Source organism: Chelon labrosus (genome assembly GCF_963514085.1).
Source record: "Chelon labrosus genome assembly, chromosome: 14".
Taxonomy (NCBI): Eukaryota; Metazoa; Chordata; class Actinopteri; order Mugiliformes; family Mugilidae; genus Chelon; species Chelon labrosus.
In genome coordinates, this window is record NC_140347.1 from 7,842,512 (window position 1) to 7,867,790 (window position 25,279).

Consider the following 25,279-nt stretch of genomic DNA (forward strand, 5'->3'; position numbering starts at 1 on the left):
TTTGAAACGTTATTATAATAGTATTAATATTCAGACTTTGGCCAACGTACAGAGACAGTTGGACTTATTCACCTCCTTAACTGTCCCTCTACTACATGGGAAGTCTCCAAAGGGTTCAAACTGTGATTGCCAGTAAATAAGTGGGTAAAATGTTACTGACTATTAAGTCCGTCCTGTTCTATTGATATGTCGTCACACTTGCAGGGCCACCGTTGTTGGCATTTCAGTCCAAACTTAAGCCAGCATCAACTCCACTAACATTTAAGAAACCAGCTAAGTCTTTTTACGTGAAGTCTTGGGTAATAATACCATTGAACGGATTGATGTCTGATGAGAAAATGATTGAACAAACACTCAGTTTTATGTAAGATTACATGTCGGTGTAGAATCAGCCGACTAAAAAAGTCGGTGCTGCTGCATGACTGATAGAGGAAGGCTCATGGAACAGAGGGACGTACAGTAGATGGATGTTTGCAGGAGGGATGAGACGCCGACAAGATGGATGACGGTACAAAGGTGAAACTAATATCGTCCAACTGCCGAACTAAATCATATTTGCCCTCAGACCAGACTGTCTCTCACACCTGACGCTGGAAGTAGCTGAATGTGCTTTCAGTCTGACACTTTCTATCAATTCATTTTGCTTCTGTTTAAATCCATGTCAAAACACCGTCCACCTCTGGGAAAGACATGAGAGACATATCTGAAAGCACCATTACTGACTTTTAGGCTGGTTTTTTGTGCATTCTCTGCAACTGTGGGGCAGAATCACCCAAAGAACTACCACCAAAAGTAGACATTTCAGGATTGCTGTCCTTATATTTCCATTGGATTTTTCTCTAATCTAAAATGATCACATTTGACCCTCCAAACCCCTTTTGAAATGGCGAATCTAGATCTTTGGTCTGATGGGATGGAAGTTAACGGAAGTATTGAACAAACCAGAGGCACTCAGTTGGACAGTTTACCTAACACCACAGCTGTAAAGACCATCAACGAAAGCCTTAGCGACTCCTCGTCCAAACCAAAGAGTCGATGATTGAAGATGAGCTTCAGCCATCTGTGATCGTCCTAAGGCAACAACCAACGTGAGACGACGTCTTTAAAATGTCTTTTATGTTTGCTAGCTAGCTGGAAAGCGATGACCGTGGAGTGTAGAGCGAGAGCGTAGCAGATGACGTTGTGTTGACGTTTTGTGCTGAAACCACAGACGTTAAAGTCATCCATGTGTCCTGGTAGATGTCCATCTGGTGCTTCGTGCTAACATTTGTTATTTGTTCAAGTTACGGAGCCAAGCGGCTGTTTTTCAGAATTTAACGACCCTGAATGAACGTATACCCAAATTGTGAAAGTGTCAATCCAATATGGAACTCAGAAGATTGTTTTTAATCCATTTTATCGCCGGGTAAATCTTTTTGGATTCATGACATAAAAAATTTGCCTTAGAATTTTGGGATTGGTTTTAATCCAGATCTTGGTTAAAACATTAAGCCTCAAAAGGTCATCTCGTCTTTATTTTTCTAAAAACTCCAATGCTTGGCTCTGTAACTCGAATATTAGGCCTTACACCAGAGGCACAAACTTGGGTTAGCATGCTAATACATACGGATTTGCTGTACCATTGTGCAGAAGTAGCCTTTCTAAGTAGTTCAGAAACGAGTATTCGACCAAATGCTGTAAAATAAATTGTGCTCCTGGATCTGGCAGTTTTCAGTAACTTACATGAAAGATCAGGCAGTGGTTTAGATTTACTTTCAGGAAGCTTCAACCCGGAAACAGACGACAAACAAAACGTGTTTTCTCCTGACGTAGTTGCATAAATACAAACAGACTCTCATGAATAATACTCTGTTGTTAATGGGCTACTGCCATCAGTGGCCTCGTCCAGATCCTGTATTAACATCTGACCTGTGTTCACACCTGATATTTAAATGTGTCTCCACATGCGTCCCTAGCCAGCACTTAACATCTGATCTCTAAAGGATCTCTACCTACTGTCGTTTCAGAACCAAGAACAGCTGACTGAATCACACAGTGTTCCCGTATTCAATAATCATTTGTTAATTCTTGTTTAGATTTTTTTTTTATTTAGTTAGTTAGTTAACAGCTACAAGGACAGAATATTTTAAAAGACTCATTACTAATGAATAGACTTTCTGAATGAATGAGTTAAAACTCCTCTTCCACAGATCAGCCCTGTTGAGTGGGTGGTCTTTAACGTGACCCAGGACTCACTGTGTGTTCACACTACCAAAGAAATGAGGTCACGTGTTCCAGACCACCTCCACATGTGGTCAGGTCATCAGATCAGTGTTCACACTTGGACTTTAAGGACGGATGTTAATGCTGGGTCTGAATGGGGCCGTTCTGTGCCCCTATATCATTTGTAATTCTCGTTACCACATAATCTACTTCATTTCTAAATGAGCTCCTGACTCCTGGGCTCCGCTGCTCCTCAGTCATGGTCATATTAATGCAGACTTTATGGCAGCCCGTTGCCCAAATGTCTTCATGCATGGACAAACCTGGAGGACACACTCAAGTGCAAGTACAACCCTTTTTCTCAACTTAACAATATACCCAGTTTGCACCTGCTAAAACTTTCTGGTAAATTTCCAGCACCTTATCAACCCCTTGTACATTTTAACCCCGGTCCTATTTGTGTGTTTGGTAAAAATCTCATGCGACACATTCTGAAGAGGGATTTTGAGGATTAACTAGCACGTTCCACGTTAGCATGTAGCCCCAGAACTAGCACTCGGCTACCAGCACATGGATGACTTCGCCGTCTGACGTCTCGGGATGCAACAGTGAACGCGACAATCTACCAAACACTCTTCCAGCGAGAGGCTGCGTTGTGAACCCAGCCCTCACTGGTCCAGCCGGCCCAGAGAGGACGACCACACGTCTGAGCCGTTCCACGTCCTGTTGGGTCCAGTCCGGTCGGGTCCAGTGTGGGTGTCAGTCACTGGGGTCCTGGCAGTGGGAGCAGTGGCTCATGTCGTCGGAGTAGAGCTCCACCTGGATGGTGACGTTGTAGAAACCGAACTTGGTGTGGAGCAGGTCGGTGGCCTCCTGCAGCACAGACTGATGGTCGGCTCCTTCCTCTGACGAGAAAGTAGAAATGAGTGAGTCTAGTTTATTTCATTCTGATTTCTCTTTCCACACGTTTATCAGTCAGACTGGAGGACAGTTATTTCAAATTATCTCCACATTATTTCAAGCCTGCAGCAAAATATATCCAGATCAGCCACCTTCAGTCTGCACCTTCATTTTACTTTACATGGAGCTCATTTGTTGTAAAGTTTGGTTTTTCAAGTAGCTTAAATTTGCATTAAAGTCTTACACAGTCTAACACAGAGAATACATTGATCAACATAGCATCTATGTGATTTTTAGTCTGAAATGTCCAAAACATGTCGTGAAAATGAACTACTATGAACTCCTGACACCCAACTGAACATACCCAGATGTTACATATAAGTTTTATATTTGAGAGATTAGCTAATATTCACAATTTAAAGCTGGTACCAGAGAAATTTTGGCACTTTAGTCTAAAAAAAGGCAACAGTGGCGAGGAAAAACTCCCTTTTAACAGGAAGAAACCTTGAGCAGAACCAGAACCCGAACCCAATGAATGAATGAAAAATGTAAATTAATTTGTCCAGTCCAGACCACGATGAGAAATGTTCTTATTTTCTGCAACAAGTCATCAAAAATGCTCAATTTCCCCGCTGCTACCATTGGAAATCTGTCTCTACTCCGCATTATATTGGATTATTTCTTTTCAGTCGTTAATCACTGAGATGTAGTCCACGGTAAACCCGCCCCAGTCTGCCTTTACTCCATTAAACTCTACCGATGCTAGGTCGGTGTGTTTCCTTACCTATGGCCAGGTGAACAGAGACCAGCGTCTGGCCCAGAGTCAGAGCCCAGAGGTGCAGAGAGTGCATGGACTTCACGGCCTTCACGGACAGCAGCACGTCCTTCACGGAGTTGAACTCAATTCCTTTAGGAGCCCCTGGAAAACAAGAGGTCACTCAATGCATCTTGTGTTGTCTGCTTCATTTAGCTTCGTATCTTCTTTTGGCTCATTTCTGTTCTTTTCATAATAAAACACTGCAGGATAGTTTCTTTTTGAACTGTGTTCAAAGACGCCCCCGGTACTACATCTCTGATGGTCATCTTAGAAAACATTTAGTGATGTGTAAAGAGAATTTTAAATCTCCCGATGGCCGCGGGATGTGACCATCTGTTCTATTCTGCTTTGGTCGACATAAACTCACAAGTTTTAAAGTGTGTGAAGGCAGTAAAATCTTTCTTTAATCAACAGTCTTCTTGCTGTGCAGCATGTTCTCTTCCCGTGTGAAGGCATCGTTACCTTGGTATGTCTCACGCATGAATGCACATGACGGCCTTTAGCGTCGTGTGATGTCAACCCTGTCAGATGAGGTCAGAACTCGACAGATTGTTCGCAGCCCGAGGCTCAAAAATAAAAAATCTGTGTGTTGGTCAGAAATATTCTGCTCATCTTAAAGGAGTAGTCCGACATTTAGAGAAGGATGCTTGTCCATAGCTTGGACAGGAGACGGACGTTCCACTGGCCACTAAGTTATTTTGGTGGTGGAACGTTTGTCTGGGGTCTCTCCGTTGGGAACTGATTACGCTCCTGCAACGATCAGTCAGATCATCTGGGCGGGGATTTATGTGATGATGGACAGAGTGTCTGGAATATAAAGCTACCTCTTGATTCCAGTGTTCATGCTAAGATAAGGTAACCCGCTGCTGCCTATGGTTTCACTTTTGCTGTTGCATTCAGTGAAATATTTTTATTTAAATACAGAGCTGGAGCCATTGCTGTCTCTAAGTTTAGCATAAGAAGCAGTAGAAGCAGCTTCCTGGCTCTTGTCTAAAGTTTGATTTATGGTTCTGCGTCGTACCCTGATGTCCACCTCCTCGGAAATGCAATCAGACCGCAACAGCTAGGATTGGTCTGAAATGTGTTTCCTCGTCTTTTGGCAGTCGGACGAGCACAGAAAATTCTCTCTGCTCCTGCCACCTACTCACCAGATATCTACTCAGATATCTTCTCTGTTGCAGTGGTTTCTGTTCAAGTAGACGTAGTTTAACATTTATTAGCTCCAACTTCAACAAAAAAAGCTCTGTTCCTGTCCCCATTGTTCAAAGGACACAGGCTTTAGTTTAAAAATACTGCGACCACAAAATCTAGTGGGCACGCCGGCTGTTTGCCCTCCTTCCAGTCTTAAAGCTAGGCGTCCTTCTGTATTACAACTCTTGCCCTTGCAATCTTAAACACTTTTCAGAGAAGAAACTCTATCTTGGGGTCGGGTACCTTCCATGAGTATCCTGAAGACGTCTCTGAGGATGGTGATGGTGGTGCAGAGGACGAAGACAGAAAACAGGAACGTACAGATGGGATCGGCGACCTTGTACTCTGGCTGGAAGAGAGAGAAGAGAGAGGTTGTGTGGTGAGCAAACAGACGTCAGATGGTGTTTTCCCCCCACAGTCGTGAGGTCTTCAAATGCTCCGGGCAGAAAGAGTGAGCATCCTTAATGTGGGCGGCAACGTTCAAACCTTTCATCTGTAATAAACAAGGCTCGAGATAAATGAAAGCCTTCGTGCTTTGATCACATTAAAATATAGCTCTAATTGGTTCTTGGAGTCTCATGGGATGCTTTTAAAAGCAATAACGCCACAAAGAATTGTCCTGAGAACTCATCTCATAGCTGGTCACATGTGAGCTATATCTGACCCGAAAGTAGATGACAATCGCTGCCACCATGACCCCGACGCTCTGCAGCAGGTCTCCGACCACGTGGATGAAGGCGGCGCGGACGCTGGCGTTGCCATGGCCGCTGAGGAGTGAGTGGGAGTGGCCGTGGCCGACGGGGCTCTGGCCGTCCTCGTCGATCTGGTGGTAACCTCTGCCGTGAGCGTGGAAGGTGGTGGAGTGGTGGAGGATGTAGGCCATGCTGTGGAAACGAGAGAAAGAAACCTTGCTTAGTGGCACACGGGAAGCAGCAGTATTCCTACTAAAATGAAACTGAAGTTTGTTGGGAAAAACCATTGACTGCTTATCAAGATGGACAAAGAGCTCAGTGTGGCGTCTCCGGCCGCCACCGTCTTGACAGACCCTGACTCGACTAATGTCGCCTTCAAATGGAATTCTAGGTTACGACGCAGGAAGTCGTGTACACAAAGTGGTGAAAAACTCATTAACTCCGATTTGTGGAAACATTCCACTTAAGAAGTCTTGAATAACCAGAAAACCAGTTCCATAAACGTTAGAAATCTTATCAGTAGCTCACCAAGACCCTTTCTTGCCCTAAAATCAGACTCCTGTTCAAACGTTAACCTTGGGACATGAGTCCATCAGAGGACGGCACAAACATGAAACCGTAAAACTGAACTGAAGAAGCTACTTGGAAAAGTGGCAAAGCATCTTCAAAAAACTCTCCAGTTTGTTTCAGCTTTCTTGTATAAACCAAGACCTGGATTATTGAGAACCTTCACTGATGACGATAAAACTACCATAAAGTTCAAGAAACTTTAGTTGCAAGACGTTGATCCTGCACTTTGGCCTTGATGTACGAGTAATCTACGACCTATTTTGTTATGGCTTGACCATTCTGGTATAAGAAATAATTTGAAAACATTTAGAATAGAAGTAAAAGCACTTCAAAGCCAGTTGCAGAAAGCGTGAAACCAGTTTTTGTAGCATCATGGAGTGTGCAGCTTTAAATTAAAATCTCTGTCTTCATTACAGCGATGTGGAACAAGACCATTACGAGCTCCGAGGTACTACCCGAGCACCCGTTTAGCTGACGGCCACTCACACAATATTGACGATGACGGCGCACCCAGAGGTGACCAGCATGACGTGGCCATCAATCTCGTAGTCGTTGCGCACGATCCTCTCGACGGCTAAATAGACCAGAGCTCCCGTAACGATCCAGATGGACATGACGGAGACTAATGCCCCGAGGATCTCTGCAGGGAGAAGAGAAGCAGCCATCACTTTAATGTAGTCGTACGGTTCACGGCAGGACAAGGCGGCACACCTCGGTCTGAGTTAGTGACCGGGTACTGCTGAGGCAGAACTTCAACTGGGATGTTTCTGCTCTGAAGACTGAACTTTTTAAAGTGATTAACCATTTAAAATGAGCTTTAGAAATGCACAAATCCTGCCACAAGTTGGATTCACCAAGAAGTTGGCTACAGATTTAGCAGCGTATAGTCATGGTACTGACTTTAGAATCTTTTCTGCATATGATATAGTCTTTCCTTTCACTTTTGTCCTTTGTCCTGTTTGTCTGTTCATTCAGCTCTTTTCTGTGTTTCAGTTCAGCTCCCCATTGTTCCCTGTCTTCTAAGTTTTGACTTTTTGGATTTTTGGTTGGATTACCTTCCACGCTTTGTTTCAGCGCCCTTTGTTGCCTTCCTTGTGATTCCAGAAGGAAGAGCTGGGGGCGATGGAGGGGTCAACCTGGCTCAAAACCTTAAACTAGACATGTGAAGGAAGTTGGCGTGCTCCCAAACGCAAACTTTAAGGTTTAATATCAACTTGATTATGGGATTTGTGAAATTTTCATGACTTTCATGAGTTTGGAAACTGGAGCCAAAGATTAGTTAAACTTCTCAGGCAAGGTGGCTACATCCATCCATATTTTATATCCAGTCCATGGGTGGTAAATGACAAACTTAAGCTCTTTGACAACTGATCCAACGTTGTACCCAAGGACTGTTTTCGCTGCCATTTTCTCACTAAATCGCCCAACAAGCATTGATCTGAGCCCTCGTCCTCACCTGATCTGTGCCAGCCAAAGTTCATGGTTTTGGTGGGCGGTCTGGAGGAGATCCACAGGGAGAACAGGCTCACCATCATGCTGCCAAAGTCTGTCAGGAGGTGGGCGGCGTCGGTCATGATGGCCAGGCTGTGGGCCAGGTAGCCTCCTGCAGGGAACCAAGAGTAAGATTAAATGAATCTCCATAAAGCTGCTTTTATTTTAAGTCCAGCTAATATTACTATGTTAAATGCACATAACAGTAAACATCTACATCTACAGTCTGTCAATCAACAGTCACGTGATATTCTTTTGTCATAATCCTAGAAAAAGAAACCGACTTTAAAAACTTCTCTCCTGAGGACACTTTCTGAGTAATAGCGTCTTTTAGTTGCGGCCGTTTAGAGGAAGATTAAATCTGGAATTTAAAGCAGCTACACATCATGATAGTTCATAGTAATGAAACCCTCTGTCTCCTCGAGTGCAAGAGAGATTTTATTCTTTCACATCGTTTTAGACAAGTGAGGCCACCGTGAATTCCAGCCACCGTTTTATGCAGAAAGAAATAAAAAGTTAAACTAAAAGCAACTCAAGTTGCTCAAGAGTTCAGCCTTGCAGTGTGTGATGTCTGCATTGACCACTCCTGCTGTGCTTGTAATCTCATTTTTAACTTTTCCTCCTGAGGTGTGAGCTCTTTCACCTATGACTTCGCCAATCATGAAGACGAGGCAGACGGCCGAGGCGATGTAGAGCTTCTTCTTGGCCAGCATCTTGTCGGTGCTCTCGTCACACACCGGAGCTTTTGGGCCGTGGCAGTGGGATCCAACCGGTCGCTTCAGCTCGATGGCACCGGACACACCTCCATTCTTGAAAGGGATGTCCGGATATTGCTCTTTGGAGTCTGGAAAGGAGCTGCAGGGGGTGGGGGGGAGGGGCAACAGAAAATATGTCAAGAATAGAAAGAAGGTCAGTCTTAATGTCCTAGATTAATTTCTGTCGTTCATGTAGTTATGGGATAGAAAGTCCTACTAGACACCAGAATAGCCAAAGGACCCAAGAAGAACTCATGTTTATGTTTGGCTGACAGCGCCATCTACTAGTTATACCAAGTATGAAGTATGTTTGAGATTGGGGTGGATAGACGGGCCAGGAAAACATCCGACTCTAAGGTAGGGCTCTGACCAGTTCTTGTTTTGCTCAAAGGCAAATCTTTTCCTCTTGTAGGTGTTGACTAATCTGATAGTCACTTGTTTATAGACGTCTGCATTCAAAAGACGACCTGTTTGAGAATCATTCGTTTATTTGAGAGCAACCTTTGGGAACTTAAGACATTTTGGCCAAGAACAGCCTGGGCGCACCAAATATGAGAGAAGGAAGAAGCCTTTGGGTTGAGACTGGGGTGGATATATTGAGTTTAAGATTTGTATGTTGTAGTCACGAAGTAGAAAGCGCTGATCATGACGTACCTGAAAACCCAAAGGACCCAAGAAGAACTCATGTTTATGTTTGGGTGACAGCACCATCCAGTAGTTGTACCAAGAATGACAGAAGAAAGTAGCGTAGGGTTGAGGTTGGGGTGGATAGATGGGTCCACAAACACCAGACTCTAAGCAGTAACCAGTTTCTGTTTTGCCCAAAGGAAAAATCTTTTGTAGTTTTACATGTAAACTAATCTGGTAGGTACTTTTTAAGACACCTGTATCTGAATGACATTAAATGTGTATTAAAAGAAGGCTTGTTTGAGAATAATTTGTTTATGGGAGTAGAAAATAGAGTTTAGACGTCTTTTGGCCAACGTTAACCTGGGCTGTCTCATTTCAGATCCAGCTTGCGTCAGGCTTCACTGGCATCGGGCAGTTTGTTCATCCTGTAATGGCAACAAATCTGCTGTATATTAGGTGTCGCGTTTTTTTTTTTTTGTGCAAATGTTGCAGCCGTTGCCCGTGTCGTTTAGAGGAGTCCGAATGGTTTACAAAGTGGAAACCTGACAAAGTCTACTGCAATCAATGTTCACTTAAGTGGAAGAACGGTGAGACCGGTCATCCGGCGAAGAACGAAATGAAATCGATTAGTGTTGGCAGCGAGGTGGGAGGAACTGACTCCCAATTTTTTTGTAGAACAGAGAACATCGTGTCACGTTTGTTTCTGAAAGATTTAACCAGCGTATTTATTGTAGTACATCTGTTGGCGCCTAATAAGCACAGATTGGCGGGTCAGTATCAGGTATGTCACCTATCTGTTTACCAGGAAGACTGTTTCCAGACTTTATATTAAGCTAAGCTACGTGCTATAGCTTCATATTTACAACACAAACATGGGACATCATCTCCTCTGACTTTCTGCAAGAAAACGAACAAGAGTAGCTCCAGAAATGTTGACCTGCTCCTTTAAGAAGGGTTTGACTGACCTTGACTGAAGCTTAATTATAAGTAATATTTCTGAACCACTGTGTAAATCAAGCAAATGTTGGGGGTTGTTTTTAAAATCACTGCCCCGGGTTTATATGATTGAAAGTCAAGCTAGTCGTGTACACTTAAACTTCCTCTTTGACTACACGTCCTACAGTGAACTGGACTTTAATCGTGAAGGAGAAGGAAAGTAAGAAAACGGCGTCTTTTTCCATTTTAATCACACTGACGCTGCTGCTCTTCTTTACCTTGTCCAGTGAATGGAGGAGGTGGTGATGATGCGGCTAATGAGGTGGAAAAAAACTAATTTAGCCTCGCTTCAGATAACTGCACACACACTTCGTGTCACACACTCTTCACACAGGAGATTGTGGGCGTTGCATGATTAGCCATTATCACACACACACTCGTCTCAGGGGACGTCCGAGAGTCAAAAGGACCAGCCAAGTGGAAAACAGATTCTCTTCAATTACACCTCTGGGACACGAGGGAAATAAACACACTCATGCTAGCTTATACTACATGGAAACACACAACGGCACCTAGAGGGGAGGATATATTCCAACGTTTGCAGAGACTTTCATTTTTTTTTTAATAGGATTTGTGCAAAATATCCTCAGACAATAAACACAAAAACATTACCCAACCTGCTCTGCTGCAAACAATAACACAAGGGAGGTAGCATCTGCTCCACTAGCTTCTGTAGCTTGAAGCTTTTTTCTGATGTGTTGCAAATTGAAACAGATTCTGGACATATTCTAAAATAAATTAAAGTCCTAAACTAAGCTAGTGACTTTATAATTCAACCACCTTGTTGTCATTTTAACAAAGATAAGAAGGTTATATTTGTATTAGCATTAAGCCGAATACGGGCTAAACACCACCAGGAAATATACAAATTCTTCAGCTATTAATTATGAACAGTTTAGTGGACAATTTGTTATTTTCTTTATATCATTAACATCAACACAATCTTGCAGTTAGAGAAAGGAGCTAGCAGTTATGGCTATAGCACTTGTTACTAACTACCCTGTAGCCTACGTACGTAGCGCTAAATGAGTGCATTTGTTATCTCAAGACAATATACATAGCAGGAGTTTTTATGCAGTTGTAGCTTCTTGCTAACTGAATGCTACAGGGTACATGAAATAAGTAGTGTGATTTTAAAGCAGTAACAGTGGCAGCCATTTTGAAATAGTGATTTTTGACTATTTTTAACATCAACAAGAAAGTAGCTAGTGATATCGCTACAAAGCAGCTACAGCTAGCTAGCCTGATACATCCAATAAATACAATCCAATATTAGCATTAACTAAATTCAGATTATGTAGCAACAAGATCTCAAGAAAATACACTTAGTGGGACTTATACATGTTTTAATGTGGTGGTAGCTTCTTGCTAACTGAATGCTACGAGCTGTTTGAAATAAGTAGTGTGATTGCAAAGCTAACAGTGGCAGCCATTTTGAAATAGTGATTTTTGACTTTGTTTAACAGCAACAAAATATTGCAGTTGAAGAAAGAAGCTACAAAAGTGGCTAGCATGTTACATACGAATAAATAAAATCCCACATTAGCTTTAACTGAATTCAAATTATGTAGCGCCAAATCAACGCATTGGCAATTTACATACATATACTTGTATGTGTTTTCAAACTGTTGTAGCTTCTTGCTAATCCAATGTGATGTGATTACAAAGCTAACAGTGGCAGCCATTTTGAAAGAAAGACATTTTCTCTTATGTTATGAGGTCAGTGGGGATTGACTCACTTTTGTAGCCAGCCTCTAGTGGACATTAAAGGAACTGCAATTGCACTAGTGTCACTGGCTTCATATTTCATCCCAAGACTTTGGGGGGGGGGGACAAAAAACATTTCTTACACCTAAACCTTTTTGTTTGTCTTTTGCTACTATGGGTCGCAGGTAAACCACACCTGTAGTGTGTCTTTGAGCAACACTTTCTTTGGGTTGGCTATGGATGGGAAAGTCAACGATTACATTTTTACAGATTTTTACTTATGAGTACAAAACATATTCAACCAAGACTCTTATCCAGATTTGCTGCCGTTCATCAGAACTTATTTAAATAAAACCAACACTCAAGCAACAATGCATTCCACTGTAAACTGCTGAATGAATCTCTTTGATAAGAGGTAATAATAAAGTAGTAAAATAGTCATTGCCTTAGTCCAACAAAGTAATCGAGTGTTGCTGCCGTCTTAAGTGCTTGGTTGGTAAAATGACAGTATGGCGCACGCAGCGTTATGAATATTAGATTTCACGTTGAAATAGAGTTCATCTGTTGAGTCAATACCCCAGAGGGCAGGTGAACGGCGTCGGTCGCCCCCTTCACTGACACTCTGCATCAGCAGCTCAGACACCTGAGGGAACATTCACCGATCTGTGAAATGAAATGAGTCCTCGGCAGTTAACCGAAGGATAAAAAAACCAAAAAAAAAAAAAGCATTTAATTACAACTGCAGTCTGCTGTATCAGAGCAATCACTGCAGTGAGAAATGATTCAACGGTGTTTTGTGTTTCGAGACGTCGGTGCTAGATTTAGGAGATCATCTGATTATTACAGCTCTTCTTAGGACATGTTTTGTGGCCTGATAATCACAGATGATCTATTTATCTGTCCGATACGCTCTGATGTAATCCTTTTCCTTTTGCCTTTTGTTTCTCTTAAAGGAAGAGTCTCAACAGTCTCCAAAAATGTGGTTTGTTGCTGAGATTTCCGGAACCTCGTTCGTGTTTTTCGCCTTATTAGTCGCGAAGCTCGAGGGTCGGCGTCGTCTTTTCGTTGGTAAATCCAGCACTTTGGTAAAAAATCTCAACAGCTACTGGATGGATTGTTATAAAATTACACTTTCCTGGTCTCCAGAGGATGAATCTGGCTGACTTTTCTTACTAATCTTATGTGAAATACTGGATAAGTTTCCATGAAATTTAGCACAGATATTCGTGTCCTCTTTAGGGTGAACTGTAATACATTCAAGGGCTTCCTGACTTTTATTTGACCTCTTATCATCTGTTAGCGTGTTAATGTGCTACGCCAAGATGGTGACCATAACATGTTAGCTTGATGATGCTAGTTTTTAGCTATGTATAGCCTAAAGCTCCCAATTCGCTCATCGCTCATCACTTTGTTATGAACAATTGGTCGTCATTGCCAATAAAAGCCTCTGGTTGCTTAGGTAACCTTCTTTTATAATTCCTACCTCTTCTTGGCATCTATTTAAGGAAAGGAAATACTAATAATGATGCCGCTCCAAGCCCTCTTTCGGAGCGGTGAATATGGTGATAGGAGCCAAAGTCGTGGATCTAAACGTTTGGAGAAAGTTGAACTTATACCAACTCAGTCCACTTTGGGTCGCCCAAGGTTTTTTCCTCTTGTCATCACTACAATTCACTGAACGTGATCAAGATTCAACAGCCTCTTATCACCACATGGCTGCTAGTCTCTACATGTGTCGGATGATTATGGTCTTGTCGATCACTTTGAGGCAAACTGTTGGTTGTTGGTTGGACGCTCCAGACTCTAGTGATGTAGATAATCCTCTTGACAATAAACCACCCCAAATGTTTCTGAGTGAAACCAGAATCAGATCATAAAAACATTACTGTTATGTGGACAGAGATAGCTCTTAATGCGTCAATGTTACCTGAAAAGAAAACACTGTCAGCGATGCCGCTCCAAGCCCACTATCAGAGTGGTGAATATGGTTGTAGGAACCAAAGTCGTGGACCATGTTTCCTTGGGGTAAACATTTGAGAAACTTCCATTGGTCATGCCCTCAGTCACTTCACTTTAAAGCTTTAAGTTCTTTACTTGAGGAACATGACATTAAACTTTAATCTGAAGCTGGTGTTGACCAAAGTCCGTGGTGTTGACCAAAGGACTGACTCCACTGCTCATTACTGGAGCCGTGACAGACTCAACATCTTGTGCCAGACTCCCAGTAACCCAGTGACAGTTATGCTGCCTGAAATATCACCAGTATTACCAGAGAGCAAACGATGCAGCAAATAGACTTTAGTAAATGGGCAATATCATAAAACCCCTGTAATGAATTAGTGAGCAGAGCTGCGGCCGACTTTTACTAAATACAACATGAGCACATCAATCAACACCAGCAGAGACACCAGAGCTAAACTGAAGGTTTAAACTTCAACCTAAACAAGATGTGTTTGAATTACGAGCAGCTTTTTTTTTTTTTAATACTTTTTCACTTGTCAATTTTAAAACATCTCATTTAAGTCTATTTTGCTAGTTTTTGGCCTTTTGAAAACAGACGTTGGTAAAGCTAGATGGAATAGGTTTAGTAACCAATGAGTTTATTGATCGATGATGAAAACAGTTCAGTCCTCCAGATTAAAACGTGTCTCTGTAGAAGTTCTGCAGCGTTATAGGATGTAGTAACGGATTGTAGGTAAGGCAGCATTTACTTATCGTTTATACATCAATTTATATATTAGTTATCAGGTTTAAAAATCAGGTATTGGCTTTATAGATTAGTTATTGGCTTTATAGATCAAGTAACGAGTTTAAAGATCAGGTATCAGCTTTATAGAAGAGTTGTCAACTTTATGAAGGAGTTATTGGCTAAAGATGAGTTATTGACTTTATAGATGAATTATCGTTTGTATGGATCAGATACTGGCTTTATAGATGAGGTATCGGCTTTATAGATGCGTTATCAGATTTAAATATCAGTTACTGCCTGTATAGATTAGTTATCGGATTTATAGATCAAGTATCGGGTTTAAATATCAGTTATCGGCTTTATAGACCATGGCCCGTTTTCCTAAAGATTCAAAGAGTTGCTCTTAGCGGCCAAACTCTAAAAAAATCCTTAGGATCATGATGTTTTCTAAGAATTTCCCCTCCAAGTTCAGAGTAGATCCTGGTAAAGATAAAAGGTATTCCTAAAGAATCTTCAGAGAGCTCCTAAGGTGAGATCTGTTCAGAGCAGGGAGGAGGAGTTTTTAAAGCAGAAAGGATTCATTTATCTGTTGTGCTATGTTTCCCCATGCCTGCTTCTTGGCTTGCAGTGTGACACTGGAGCTAAATCTACGTCTCTAAACACATTTATTCACAGTTGAGCCAGAAGCAAACACTGTTCCTCTGTCCAGTTGGGTTTCCTACTTCTTTTCTTCTCCACTGCTGTTCGGTTTGTGGAAGATTTGAACGCCAACCGACACTGCTTCTTCTAGGCCGGTTAGCAATCACAGAAACTGATGAAAGCTGAGCCATTTTACCCTTGTTGATACCAAATGGATGAAAAATGACCAGCATGGTGAATGAATGAATGAATGAATGAGTGAATACTGTGATAGTGGGCCTGAGTTTAATCACACATTTTGGAGGATCCTTTTAAATTTATGTAAAGTATTATTTATAATTCCACAGTCTTCATAGAGATTAGATTCTATTATTAAGTCTATTGATGTGATGGTCCATTCTAGGCCCATTATCACCAACAGTGTATTTTTTTTTATCTAGCTTTTAGGATCAACCAATCACAACGGGGTCAACCACACCTCCTCACTAAGATCTGTCCATTCCTTGGTCAGAGTTCAGCGCAGTTAGGAGTTCTCTGAGAGGATCCTCAGCATCTCAGTTAGTTGCAGTGATCTTTTTAAACTCGTCTACAATTAACTGTTGATTCATTCATGTTCAGGTAGAGCTGCAGTGGATCGCAGAGATTATCTGTTAACAAGATCTACCACTACGACTGATTTTATTACACAACTTCATGTTATCTGAGGGATTCACTTCATTTAAAGACCATCAATCACAGACTGGGGCCTCCTTCCACTAACAATTATACTCAGTCAAATACTTTCTGGGCTGATTGGTTAATCTTCCCCTGGAAAATGAATCTCGTTGCGTCTGATCAACGACGTTAACGCCAGAGAAAGTTTAATAATAAATCCTCTGAGTGGAGAAGAAGGAAACAGAGAATGACTGATCACCAGTCGACTATCGGTTTGTTTTCAGTCAGGATGATTTAATCACCGGGTTTTTACAGCCTGTTAATCTGTGAAGTGTTTAAAGTGTAGAGGATTAAATTAACTGGAGGCCCCCCCACAGAGCAGAAACTACAGTCAGTTTGATTATTTCATCAGAGAGCAGCTACTGCACCAGACATGAAGTGATTAGTTGATTCATTAATTAAATGATTGGCAGAAAATGAAGTAGACTCACAGCTGACACCTTCTGAAATGTAAACATGATAACTGTGAGCAACCGGGTCTTAACTTGAGCAAATTGACGAGGATCTGTATGAGAAAGGAGGATGGAATTAATCTTCAGTGAGTCACACATGTTCCAGACTTGGAGGAAACGTCTTCATCCCACCTTAGTTCTAGATACACCGTGACCTGGACGACTGAGACGTTTCCTCCGTGTCTTCAGTTGAGTTTAGGTTTATATCTGGAGCTAACACAGAGAGACACTCACACCTACGGCCAATTTAGAATCACCAGTTAACCTAACAAGCATGTCTTTGGACGGTGGGAGGAAGCTGGAGAACCTGGAGAGAACCCACGCAGACACAGGGAGAACATGCAAACTCCAGTCGGCAGATGGATTAGAACCCAGAACTTTCTGGTTCCTTTCTGTGTGGAGTTTGCATGTTCTCTCTGTGTCTGCGTGGGTTCTCTCCAGGTTCTCCAGCTTCCTCCCACCGTCCAAAGACGTGCATGTTGACTGGAGACCTGTCCAGGGTGTACCCCGCCTCTCACCCAATGACAGCTGGGATAGGCTGCAGCCTCCCCCAGACGACAAGCAGTTATAGAAAATGAATGAAATAAAAGTTAAATTAAAAAAATTCTATAGACCTAGAGCAGGTACTAACAGAAGATGCCTTCAGGTGCCTATCTTCTTCTTTGTACAATCATCAGACGGTGATTTTGGCTCCTTTTCTTTAAAACTTTAGTGTTTAATTCAGTCCAGATTAACAGCACCACAGGGCAGGACTGTAATATTAGAACATTTTCACCGGTGTTCTGTTCCTAATGTTTTGGCTAGTGAGTGAGTCTACATTTCTGGGTGGAGATGAGTCCTTCTTTATAAAACCCAGCTGCTGGGGGAGGGAAAAAAATGCTGAATATGACACAACGACACACGCAGGCGCAGAAGGACGCTGCAAATGGTGCATGAAATCCTGAATGTAGCGCCACATGTAGCCTATACCTCTCTCTCTACCTCTCTCTCTCTCTCTCTGTCTAGTGGTTCATGTCATTTCTTTTCATGTTTTATTCTTTTAGAGGCCTTAATGTCATCAGTAATATCTGCAAATCTCCTTTTAACGTACAGATTTTTATATTTATCCTTTCTTTCTTTGGCCTCCAAAGCCTAAAATATCTATTTATCTATTTAAATCTGCAGAATCTGGCTGAAATAAATAAATATAAAAGAAAAGAAAAGGGTTTTTATAATAATCTGAGAACCAGTTCATCAAAGCGATCAGTTCACTGCAACAAACAGCCTGAGATCTGGGATTATTGATGAGGAGGCTGGAGACGAGGCCTGTGGATAAAATAAAATAACCTGCACAAATAAAATAAAATAAAATAAATTAATAAATAGATTCATTAATAAATATTCCTCCAGATTTGTGTTTTTTATTTTTTATTTTTATTTTTCATTTATTGTTAAAAGCTGAAAACGTGAAATTTATTTTAGCTGCTGAAGTAAGTGAATATTTTATTTTTAAATATTTTTCATTACATTTTTATTATGATATTAATAGTTATAATATTCTATTTCATTTCTATAATTTTTTACATCTTAATAAATATTATTAAATTTAGAAAAAAAATATTCTCGATGCAATTTTATTATTATTTTTATTATTATGACAGTTTAAATTGTATTCGTTCATTTTATTTTATTTATTTTATTTTAATTTTTTTAATCTAAGCCCACTTCCTCCACCTGCAGACCTACAGACCACCCCTCTCGTTTTTGCGGAGCTCCTAATCTCAGTAATCTCCGTCCCTCCTCCTCGTCCCATGCGGGCTGATCGTGCAGCCAGAGCCGCTGCTGCTACTCCTGCTACTCCTCCACCTCTACAGCTCCTCCACCTCTCTACCGCTCCTCCACCTCTCTCTCTAATGGCAGCTGATGAGTTTTTAGCGTCGCTCACTGAGCTGGGGCCCCGGGGCCATTTGTCACAGGCTGTCCAGAAACAAGCCAAGCATGGAAATGAATTTGTTCATTCACATAAAAAAAAAAAAAACAGCCCTGCAAGAGAGACAGGCTGCTTAACATGCACCACGGTAACAACTGCACATTAACACACACACACACACACACACACACACACGGTGCACGGCTCATGATGCGTTCACTGCAGAATAGAAACTTTTTCACTTGAAATGTTCTCACAAAAAAAACTTGATAAATAGTTTCACCCTCTCAAAATGTGTCTTTGCATATTATATTCTCATCCTTCATCCACTCTTATTATTAGTATTATCATTATAATTATTCATGCATCTACAGTTTTTTATATAAATGATTATTTGTCCCACCTCTGTAGTTTAAGTGAATACATCTTGGCGTTCTTCTCGTCTATCAGGTGAGATTTCTCCGAGTTTGCGGCGTTATTATCCATTTATTCCTCCTGCTCTGAGTCCAGAAAATATACAAAAAATAAAGGTGATCTTTTTAAAACGATAGTAATTATAAAACAGAACCAAAAATGAGGAGGATGCTGCAGCTGAGGTCGATCCCGTGGAGCTCAGCGGACGCGGAGGAAAGTCCTCATCTCTGTCACTGACTTCAGAACAAACGAGGAAATTCCTTCATTGCGGCGCAGAGAGAGAGGAGCAGGAGGACGGAGCCACATGCGGCTTTTTCTGAGGGAGGTGTTGCTTTTTAAAGAATAGATTTATATATATATAAATATATATATGTGGAGCCTCGTACACGCGGAGCTGCAGCAGCTCCCTGATCTCTCTGCAGCTGCTGCTCCTGGACGCCTCAGAGCCTGACTGATCAACCGGTGCCAGCCTCCGGTGCCTGAGTCCTGGGACGGCAACGGAAATCAATCTGCAGGATCGTTCAGATGTTGTAGTTCATCATCGCCGCGAAGAGTTTCTTTAAAATATACTGGGGGGGAGGACAAAACAAGAGCCAATGCATTTGATTCCCTGCATTAAATTTACAAAAATACTTCATGTGTGTCTAAAATCAGCATGAACCTCTGTATTTCTAATTACATCCAAAAGGACCAGAAGAAATGTGCAGATTTATAGAAAATAAAACACAGCTACAGATTTAAGGGCTTCTAAAAAAAGATTTTGCATTAAAAGACTCAATTTCAGTCTAATTTAATCCATGCATAGAGGCATGAACAGATTTAAGATTATTTTAAATATGAAAACCTAAAATATTTTTCTTTTCCTGCAGGAGTCATAAATATAAATCAATGTTTAATGCAATAAATGCATCCGGATTTAATAAGATTTACTCCATAAATCTGTGTCATATCAACAGATTAATAGCCCATATTGGTGCCAGTCTCGTAATAATGTCTTAACACTGTAAGGACATTAATAGATCTTATTTTCTTTATGGATAATAACTTTAACTCATCAGCTTAATTATGTATTTTGGATGTTTTAGGGCCGTAAATGGCAAAAGACAAAAAAAAAAAAAATAACAAGTTTATCTGTCGATTGTCTTTTATAATTAATAGTTTATAATTTTCTTGACTAAATGTGTTAATATGTTTTAGTATGTGACACAAAAACTAAGTTTGAGTCGTCTCTGGTCATCGCATCTCATCTCAGCGTTCCTGATTACCGCGCCAATGCTGCGTTCAAGATCTAGTAGGGAAAAACGGAACTTTGAACAATCTTCGTCAATCTGCTTAAACAGTAGCTTTTCTGTGTGAAATAAAGTCAGCACCAACCAAAAATCTGAAAACAGAGAGCACTTCTTAACTTATTAGCTTGTCTTAGCATTACGTTAATTTACCAAAAAAAAAAAAAAATACTACAATTAATGTGCTGAAAGAAACTAATGTCATTATATTGTTTCTGTTATATTTTAGCTTGTTTTGTCTGACATCTTAATTTGTGTATTTCATTTGACAAAACGACTTGATGGCAGGAAATGTATTCATATTATTTATTTATTTTTTATTTTTTGGCAAAAATGTAAAACAAAATAGGCCCACCACCCTTTCTTCCGATTACCATAAATACACCATCGGTTTACGTCTCCTGGCGTCATGACGCTCCCGGTGTTTGTTTTCCGCGCCGCGCACAGCCGAGCAGCAGCAGCAGCAGCAGCAGACATGGCAACAACAGGCAGCAGCGACAGTAAATCAGGCGAACAGCCGACAGATGAAGGGATGGAGGCGGACAGGTCCATGTCCAGGTCGGACAGGTAAAATAAAACAAATAAGTAAATGAAAAATAAATGAAAGGTGGATGTGTCTGCCGCGGCTCAAGCCGGTGTAGCGGAGCCCTGCACTGAAAAACGTCTTACGTTAGCTAGCTAACTCTGCTAGCTGGCTAGCTCCCACACACATGCGATGCGTTAGCGAGACAAGAGACAACAGAAAGCAAGACAAAATATGAGATAAAAAAATAAATCAAAACTCAAACAACAACAGAGAGGTTGTGCTAAAATCATAAAATATTTGCCAGAGGTTTTGTTTGCAACGTTAGCCCCTGCTTTGTCAATGCTAGCTAGCATTGTTCCCTCTGTAACAGTTCATTCTATTTGGTGGAGTGCGCCAGACTTCTGCGAAAATTTGATAAATTTATAGTAATTCTGATTTTAGCAAACTCTCATAATGATTATAACGTGATAAAACGGTGTTTCAGTGGGAGCTGAGAAAATCGGCATATTTAAACATTAAATTAAACGCTGCTTGTATTGGGAATAGTAGTTTTACAGTAATTATATGAGTGTTATGTTGTGTTCCTCACAACGGAATGCAGTTAATGCAGCTTTGTGGCTGATGTTGTCTTAGTTATGACACGTAGCTCTGGGGATGTGCAGGGAGAGCAGGTGTCTTTATGATACCCATGCAAACCAGGCTGCAGCTGGGTGCCCCTACACCCCTTCATTCAGATTTCCAGTAAAGTATCTTTAAATAAATAATAATTGTGTCTCACTTGTGCTCAGATCGCTCAGGTCAGGTGTTAAAACCAGGTCTGAGCTGAGCCTAAGAGATAAAAGTGAGCCGGTTAGTCACAAAGCCAAGTGATGACAGCCTTACTCATGTGAATGTTGACACCCCCCCTCACTCCATGTGAAGCTGCGTCCAGGGCATCGGTGTGATTTCCTGGAGAGGGCTGGCAAGTTCCCCCACCCTCCCCCTCGACCACACCGACAGTAGAGACCTTACTGTGGAGAGAAGAGCTCAGAGAGGGACGCTAGAGTGAATGGACTCTCTCTTCTCTTTCTGCAGGACAGCAGTATATCTGTAATGATTTAAAATGCCGGCACTGGAGCAGCTGCAGGGGTTCAACCATGAGCTAACCAGGCATCTCTGATGGCAACTCAAAGAATTACTGAACATCCATGACTATGTGCACTGACTTACTGCCTCCACTACCGTATCCAATCAGAGCTGCAGAAACTAAACCTCCTGTCTTCCACCTCAGCGGGAGCGGGGACGATTCCCTGGACGGCCTCTCCAACGTAGCTGTCCCCCGCAGCTGTCCTTTGACCCCCTCGCTGTCGCCCCGCAAGCGAACCACGAGCCAGTCGAAGACGGAGCCTCCTCTCCTGAGGACCAACAAGAGGACCATCTACACCGCGGGGCGGCCGCCGTGGTACAACGTCACCGGGACCACCTTCAAAGAGGCCTTCGTCATCGGTGAGACGATACCTCTTTTTTTCTAATTTGTATTCTGCCATTTTTATTAAGATTGTGCACTAGCGGGGGGAGAAAGGGACAATCGTTGTCCAAATGTTTGTGAAACTGTTGAGGTCGATGGCGTTGTGAGCGTTCATACTGGTTTGTGTGTTTAAACGTCTCATCGGAGAGACTCCAGGTCATAGACAGTATAAAGATGGACGGAGGAACAGCTCCTCTAAAGTGAAGCCAAAGCAAGTAGAGCTCCCCCTGGTGTCTGGCTGCAGTATAGGTCATAAGCTCCACCCCCTCCATTTTAGTGGGCGGGACTTGGGCCAAACTAAAACACTAAAATACACGTCAAATAATTTTTATTTCAACGATGGTTTCTGTCATTTTAGGTAGTTAGTATAATGTTGATGAATGTTCAAGTGTCATTTTTTTTGGATAAGTTTCGTTTTTGTTACTTGAAACAGGATGTGACATAATGGTGACCACCAGTTGCCATGCCAACCGCTCCGTGAAACCATGAGAGTTGTAAAACAACCAAACAAAAAATGTAATAAACAAGTCCAGTGTATAATCCATCATTTCCTTGTAACTGGTGGAGGTAGAGCAGAGCGTAGTGTTGATTAAACGAAAACATGAATGAGTCTGGAGGAAGTGTGGGCGGGGCATCGATATCGCGGCTCCACGTGGCTCCACTCTGGGACAGAACTGATCAGACTCTGGCTACAAACTCACAAGATGGCGTCGCCCGTATACCCGGGAAAACAGCCTGTTTGGCCAATGCAAGGAAGTGGAGACGTGTAGTCCATATTTATATACAGTCTATGCTCCAGACCAACTTTCCACTACAGTAAATTTGTTGCCGTTTGTTGCTTCTAGGCCGTTTATCAAGTAAAGGCCTTAGTAACTGAAGCAGCCAACCAGGCGATCAATGGACGACCCCCTTCTACCACCTGAACCACAGCTGCTAGCACGGCTTGATAAGTGTTTTATTATCAAACTGAACTGTGTTTTCAGTAGCAGTGGAGTGTATAGAAGCCAGCTGGCGTCCTTCTAATCAGTACAGTAAAATATCTGCCTCAGGACAAGACCCAGCAGCAGTAAAGTGAATCTGTGTGTGTGTGTTTGACATTCACCGATCCAGTGGTGCACGGTGGGGGACACGCAGAGGAAGAGGTGCACATCTTTGGTTACTGTCAGCGGGCCACGGCGGCTTCTACTGTGGCTGCAGGTTTAAAGGACCGGGATGTGTTTGTGTGTTGCAACGGGAACGAGCATTAGTAGAGCGACGAAGAAGATGGTGAGGAAGGCGAGGGTTAATTGAGAAACCTGAGGGCTGGAGTAGCAGGAGCCGATGGCTGGATGAACAGAGAGAGGGGATGTGGTGACACAGAGTCGTGGCTGCTATCTCTACACTCTGGTTTTACTGCTAATAGAAAAGCTGGTTTTATCTGCGGTCACAGAGCGGCCTCGTGACACACTCTGTGTTTGTGCTGAATCTATAGGAAGTCAGTGAACAGCCTCTTATTTCTACTGTAAGAGCTTTAATCGTAGAAACAAGCAGCGCTGCAGCGTTTCAGCTTCTCTCTCCCAGTCAGCAGTTTTGACCTTGATGCGTCTTATCGGAGCAAAATAATAATAAAAAAAAAAACCTATTCCAACACTTCACCCAGAGTTGTTTATGCCACAGAAGCAGCTCCAGAAGCTATTTCTGTTCCTGCTCTGTGCACACACACACACACACACACACACACACACACCAATCAGCCTCGGTGCCAGCCAGCGTGGAGCTCTGGCCCAGCTCCCAGGATGGTTGTACTGAAGGATTGCTGTTGTGGTCTTTAACCCGAGGGAGGGGGAGGGAGGGGGAGGGGGAGGGGGGAGGAGAGGGGTGCTGGTGAGGTCAGATGAGGCCAGGCTTCACTCTTGCTTTGTGTTTTTTTTGTTTTCTTTGCACTGGTGCTGATAGGTTTGTCTCTCCGGCTCAAAAACATGGCGCATGAACGACTTCTCTGCAAACAGAAAACTGTTTTTGTTGCAGCATTACGTACACGCTGGTTGTCAAGAAAACGTATTGATTGACTAGTCTCCTGTCAGGTTCAACAATCAGTTAAAAATGAATGTACATGCATGACATACACCGATCAGCCACAACATTATGACCACTGACAGGAGAAGTGAATAACATTTTAACCATCTTGTGACAGTTCAATGTTCTGCTGGGAAACTTCTGGACCTGGCGTTCATTGGTGTGGATGTTACTTAGACATGTAGCACCCACCTAGACCAGACCAGGCACCCCCACCCCATAGCAATGACACTCCTTGATGGCAGCAGCCATCCCCAGCAGGATGCTGCCATCAAAAACATGAAGAACAGCACAAGGTGTTGACCTGGCCTCCAAATTCACTAGATCCCAAACTGATCAAGTATCTGTGGGACGATCCACAGAGGCCCCTCCCCTCAAAGGCCCCCCGACGAACACCATTGTGTTGCCAGACACCACGGGACACACTCAGAAGGCCCACGTCCATCTCTGATGAGTCACCACAAGGGAGACCTACACAATATTAGGAAGGTGGTCATAATGTTATGCCTGATCGGTGTACATGCTGCATACCAGCCTTGAGGATGATATCTCTGTTAGTAAGAGAGATTACATGTATGTAATTTGATGAGAGTCCACTTCTGGGAAAAAGCTGCAGCAGAGATGACAAGACTGACGGCTGCAGGTAGATGGTGGATGTCTAGAGGAACTTACCAGCTCAGGTTGTAATCTGCACAGTCGGGGCTAAAATTTTGCAGAGAATGCATTTTCTTTTTTTCTTTTTTTTTGTGTCAAACTGTGAAGGGAAAAGAAACTAAATGACAGGTGGTGGAAAATATAGTAGAGACGAACAGATACTGACCAGTCTGACTGCACGTAAAGACTTTTATCCTGTGTTCCTCTATGAAAAATGTGTCCTATTATGAAAATTAAAAGTGAATACCTCATGTGGACACCTCAATCCTGTTGGTAATGGACCCTGGACAGGTCTCCAGTCTGTCTCAGGGCTAACACAGAGAGACACTCACACCTACGGCCAGTTTAGAATCACCAATTAACCTAACCAGCATGTCTTTGGATGGTGGGAGGAAGCTGGAGAGAACCAGACACAGGGAGAACATGCAAACTCCACATAGGAAGGAACCAGTCAGGACATGGACCTCTTAAGTTGTCCCACGG

At 42.3% G+C, this 25,279-nt stretch overlaps 2 protein-coding genes across 3 annotated transcripts in view; one reads left to right on the forward strand and one right to left on the reverse strand.

Annotated features, from left to right (window-relative positions):
* Positions 1 to 2,952: 2,952 nt before the first annotated feature.
* Positions 2,953 to 18,840, reverse strand: slc30a2 (solute carrier family 30 member 2; the record flags this gene model as incomplete). The annotated part of the gene is made up of 8 exons (XM_084559902.1): positions 2,953 to 3,107; positions 3,887 to 4,021; positions 5,354 to 5,459; positions 5,775 to 5,994; positions 6,859 to 7,012; positions 7,829 to 7,975; positions 8,507 to 8,718; positions 18,758 to 18,840. The coding sequence occupies 8 exons, from the start codon at positions 18,838 to 18,840 to the stop codon at positions 2,962 to 2,964; spliced, it is 1,203 nt and encodes a 400-aa protein (XP_084416028.1). The 3' UTR covers positions 2,953 to 2,961.
* Positions 18,841 to 20,500: 1,660 nt separating this feature from the next.
* LOC311499065 (uridine-cytidine kinase-like 1) overlaps positions 20,501 to 25,279 on the forward strand; it is a 35,426-nt gene continuing 30,647 nt past the window's right edge. For both annotated transcript variants that reach the window (XM_084559899.1, XM_084559900.1), the window contains exons 1-2: positions 20,501 to 20,621; positions 21,851 to 22,065. In XM_084559899.1, the coding sequence (XP_084416025.1) occupies positions 20,530 to 20,621; positions 21,851 to 22,065 (307 nt within the window). In that variant the 5' untranslated portion in view covers positions 20,501 to 20,529. The remainder of the gene's footprint in view (positions 20,622 to 21,850; positions 22,066 to 25,279) is intronic.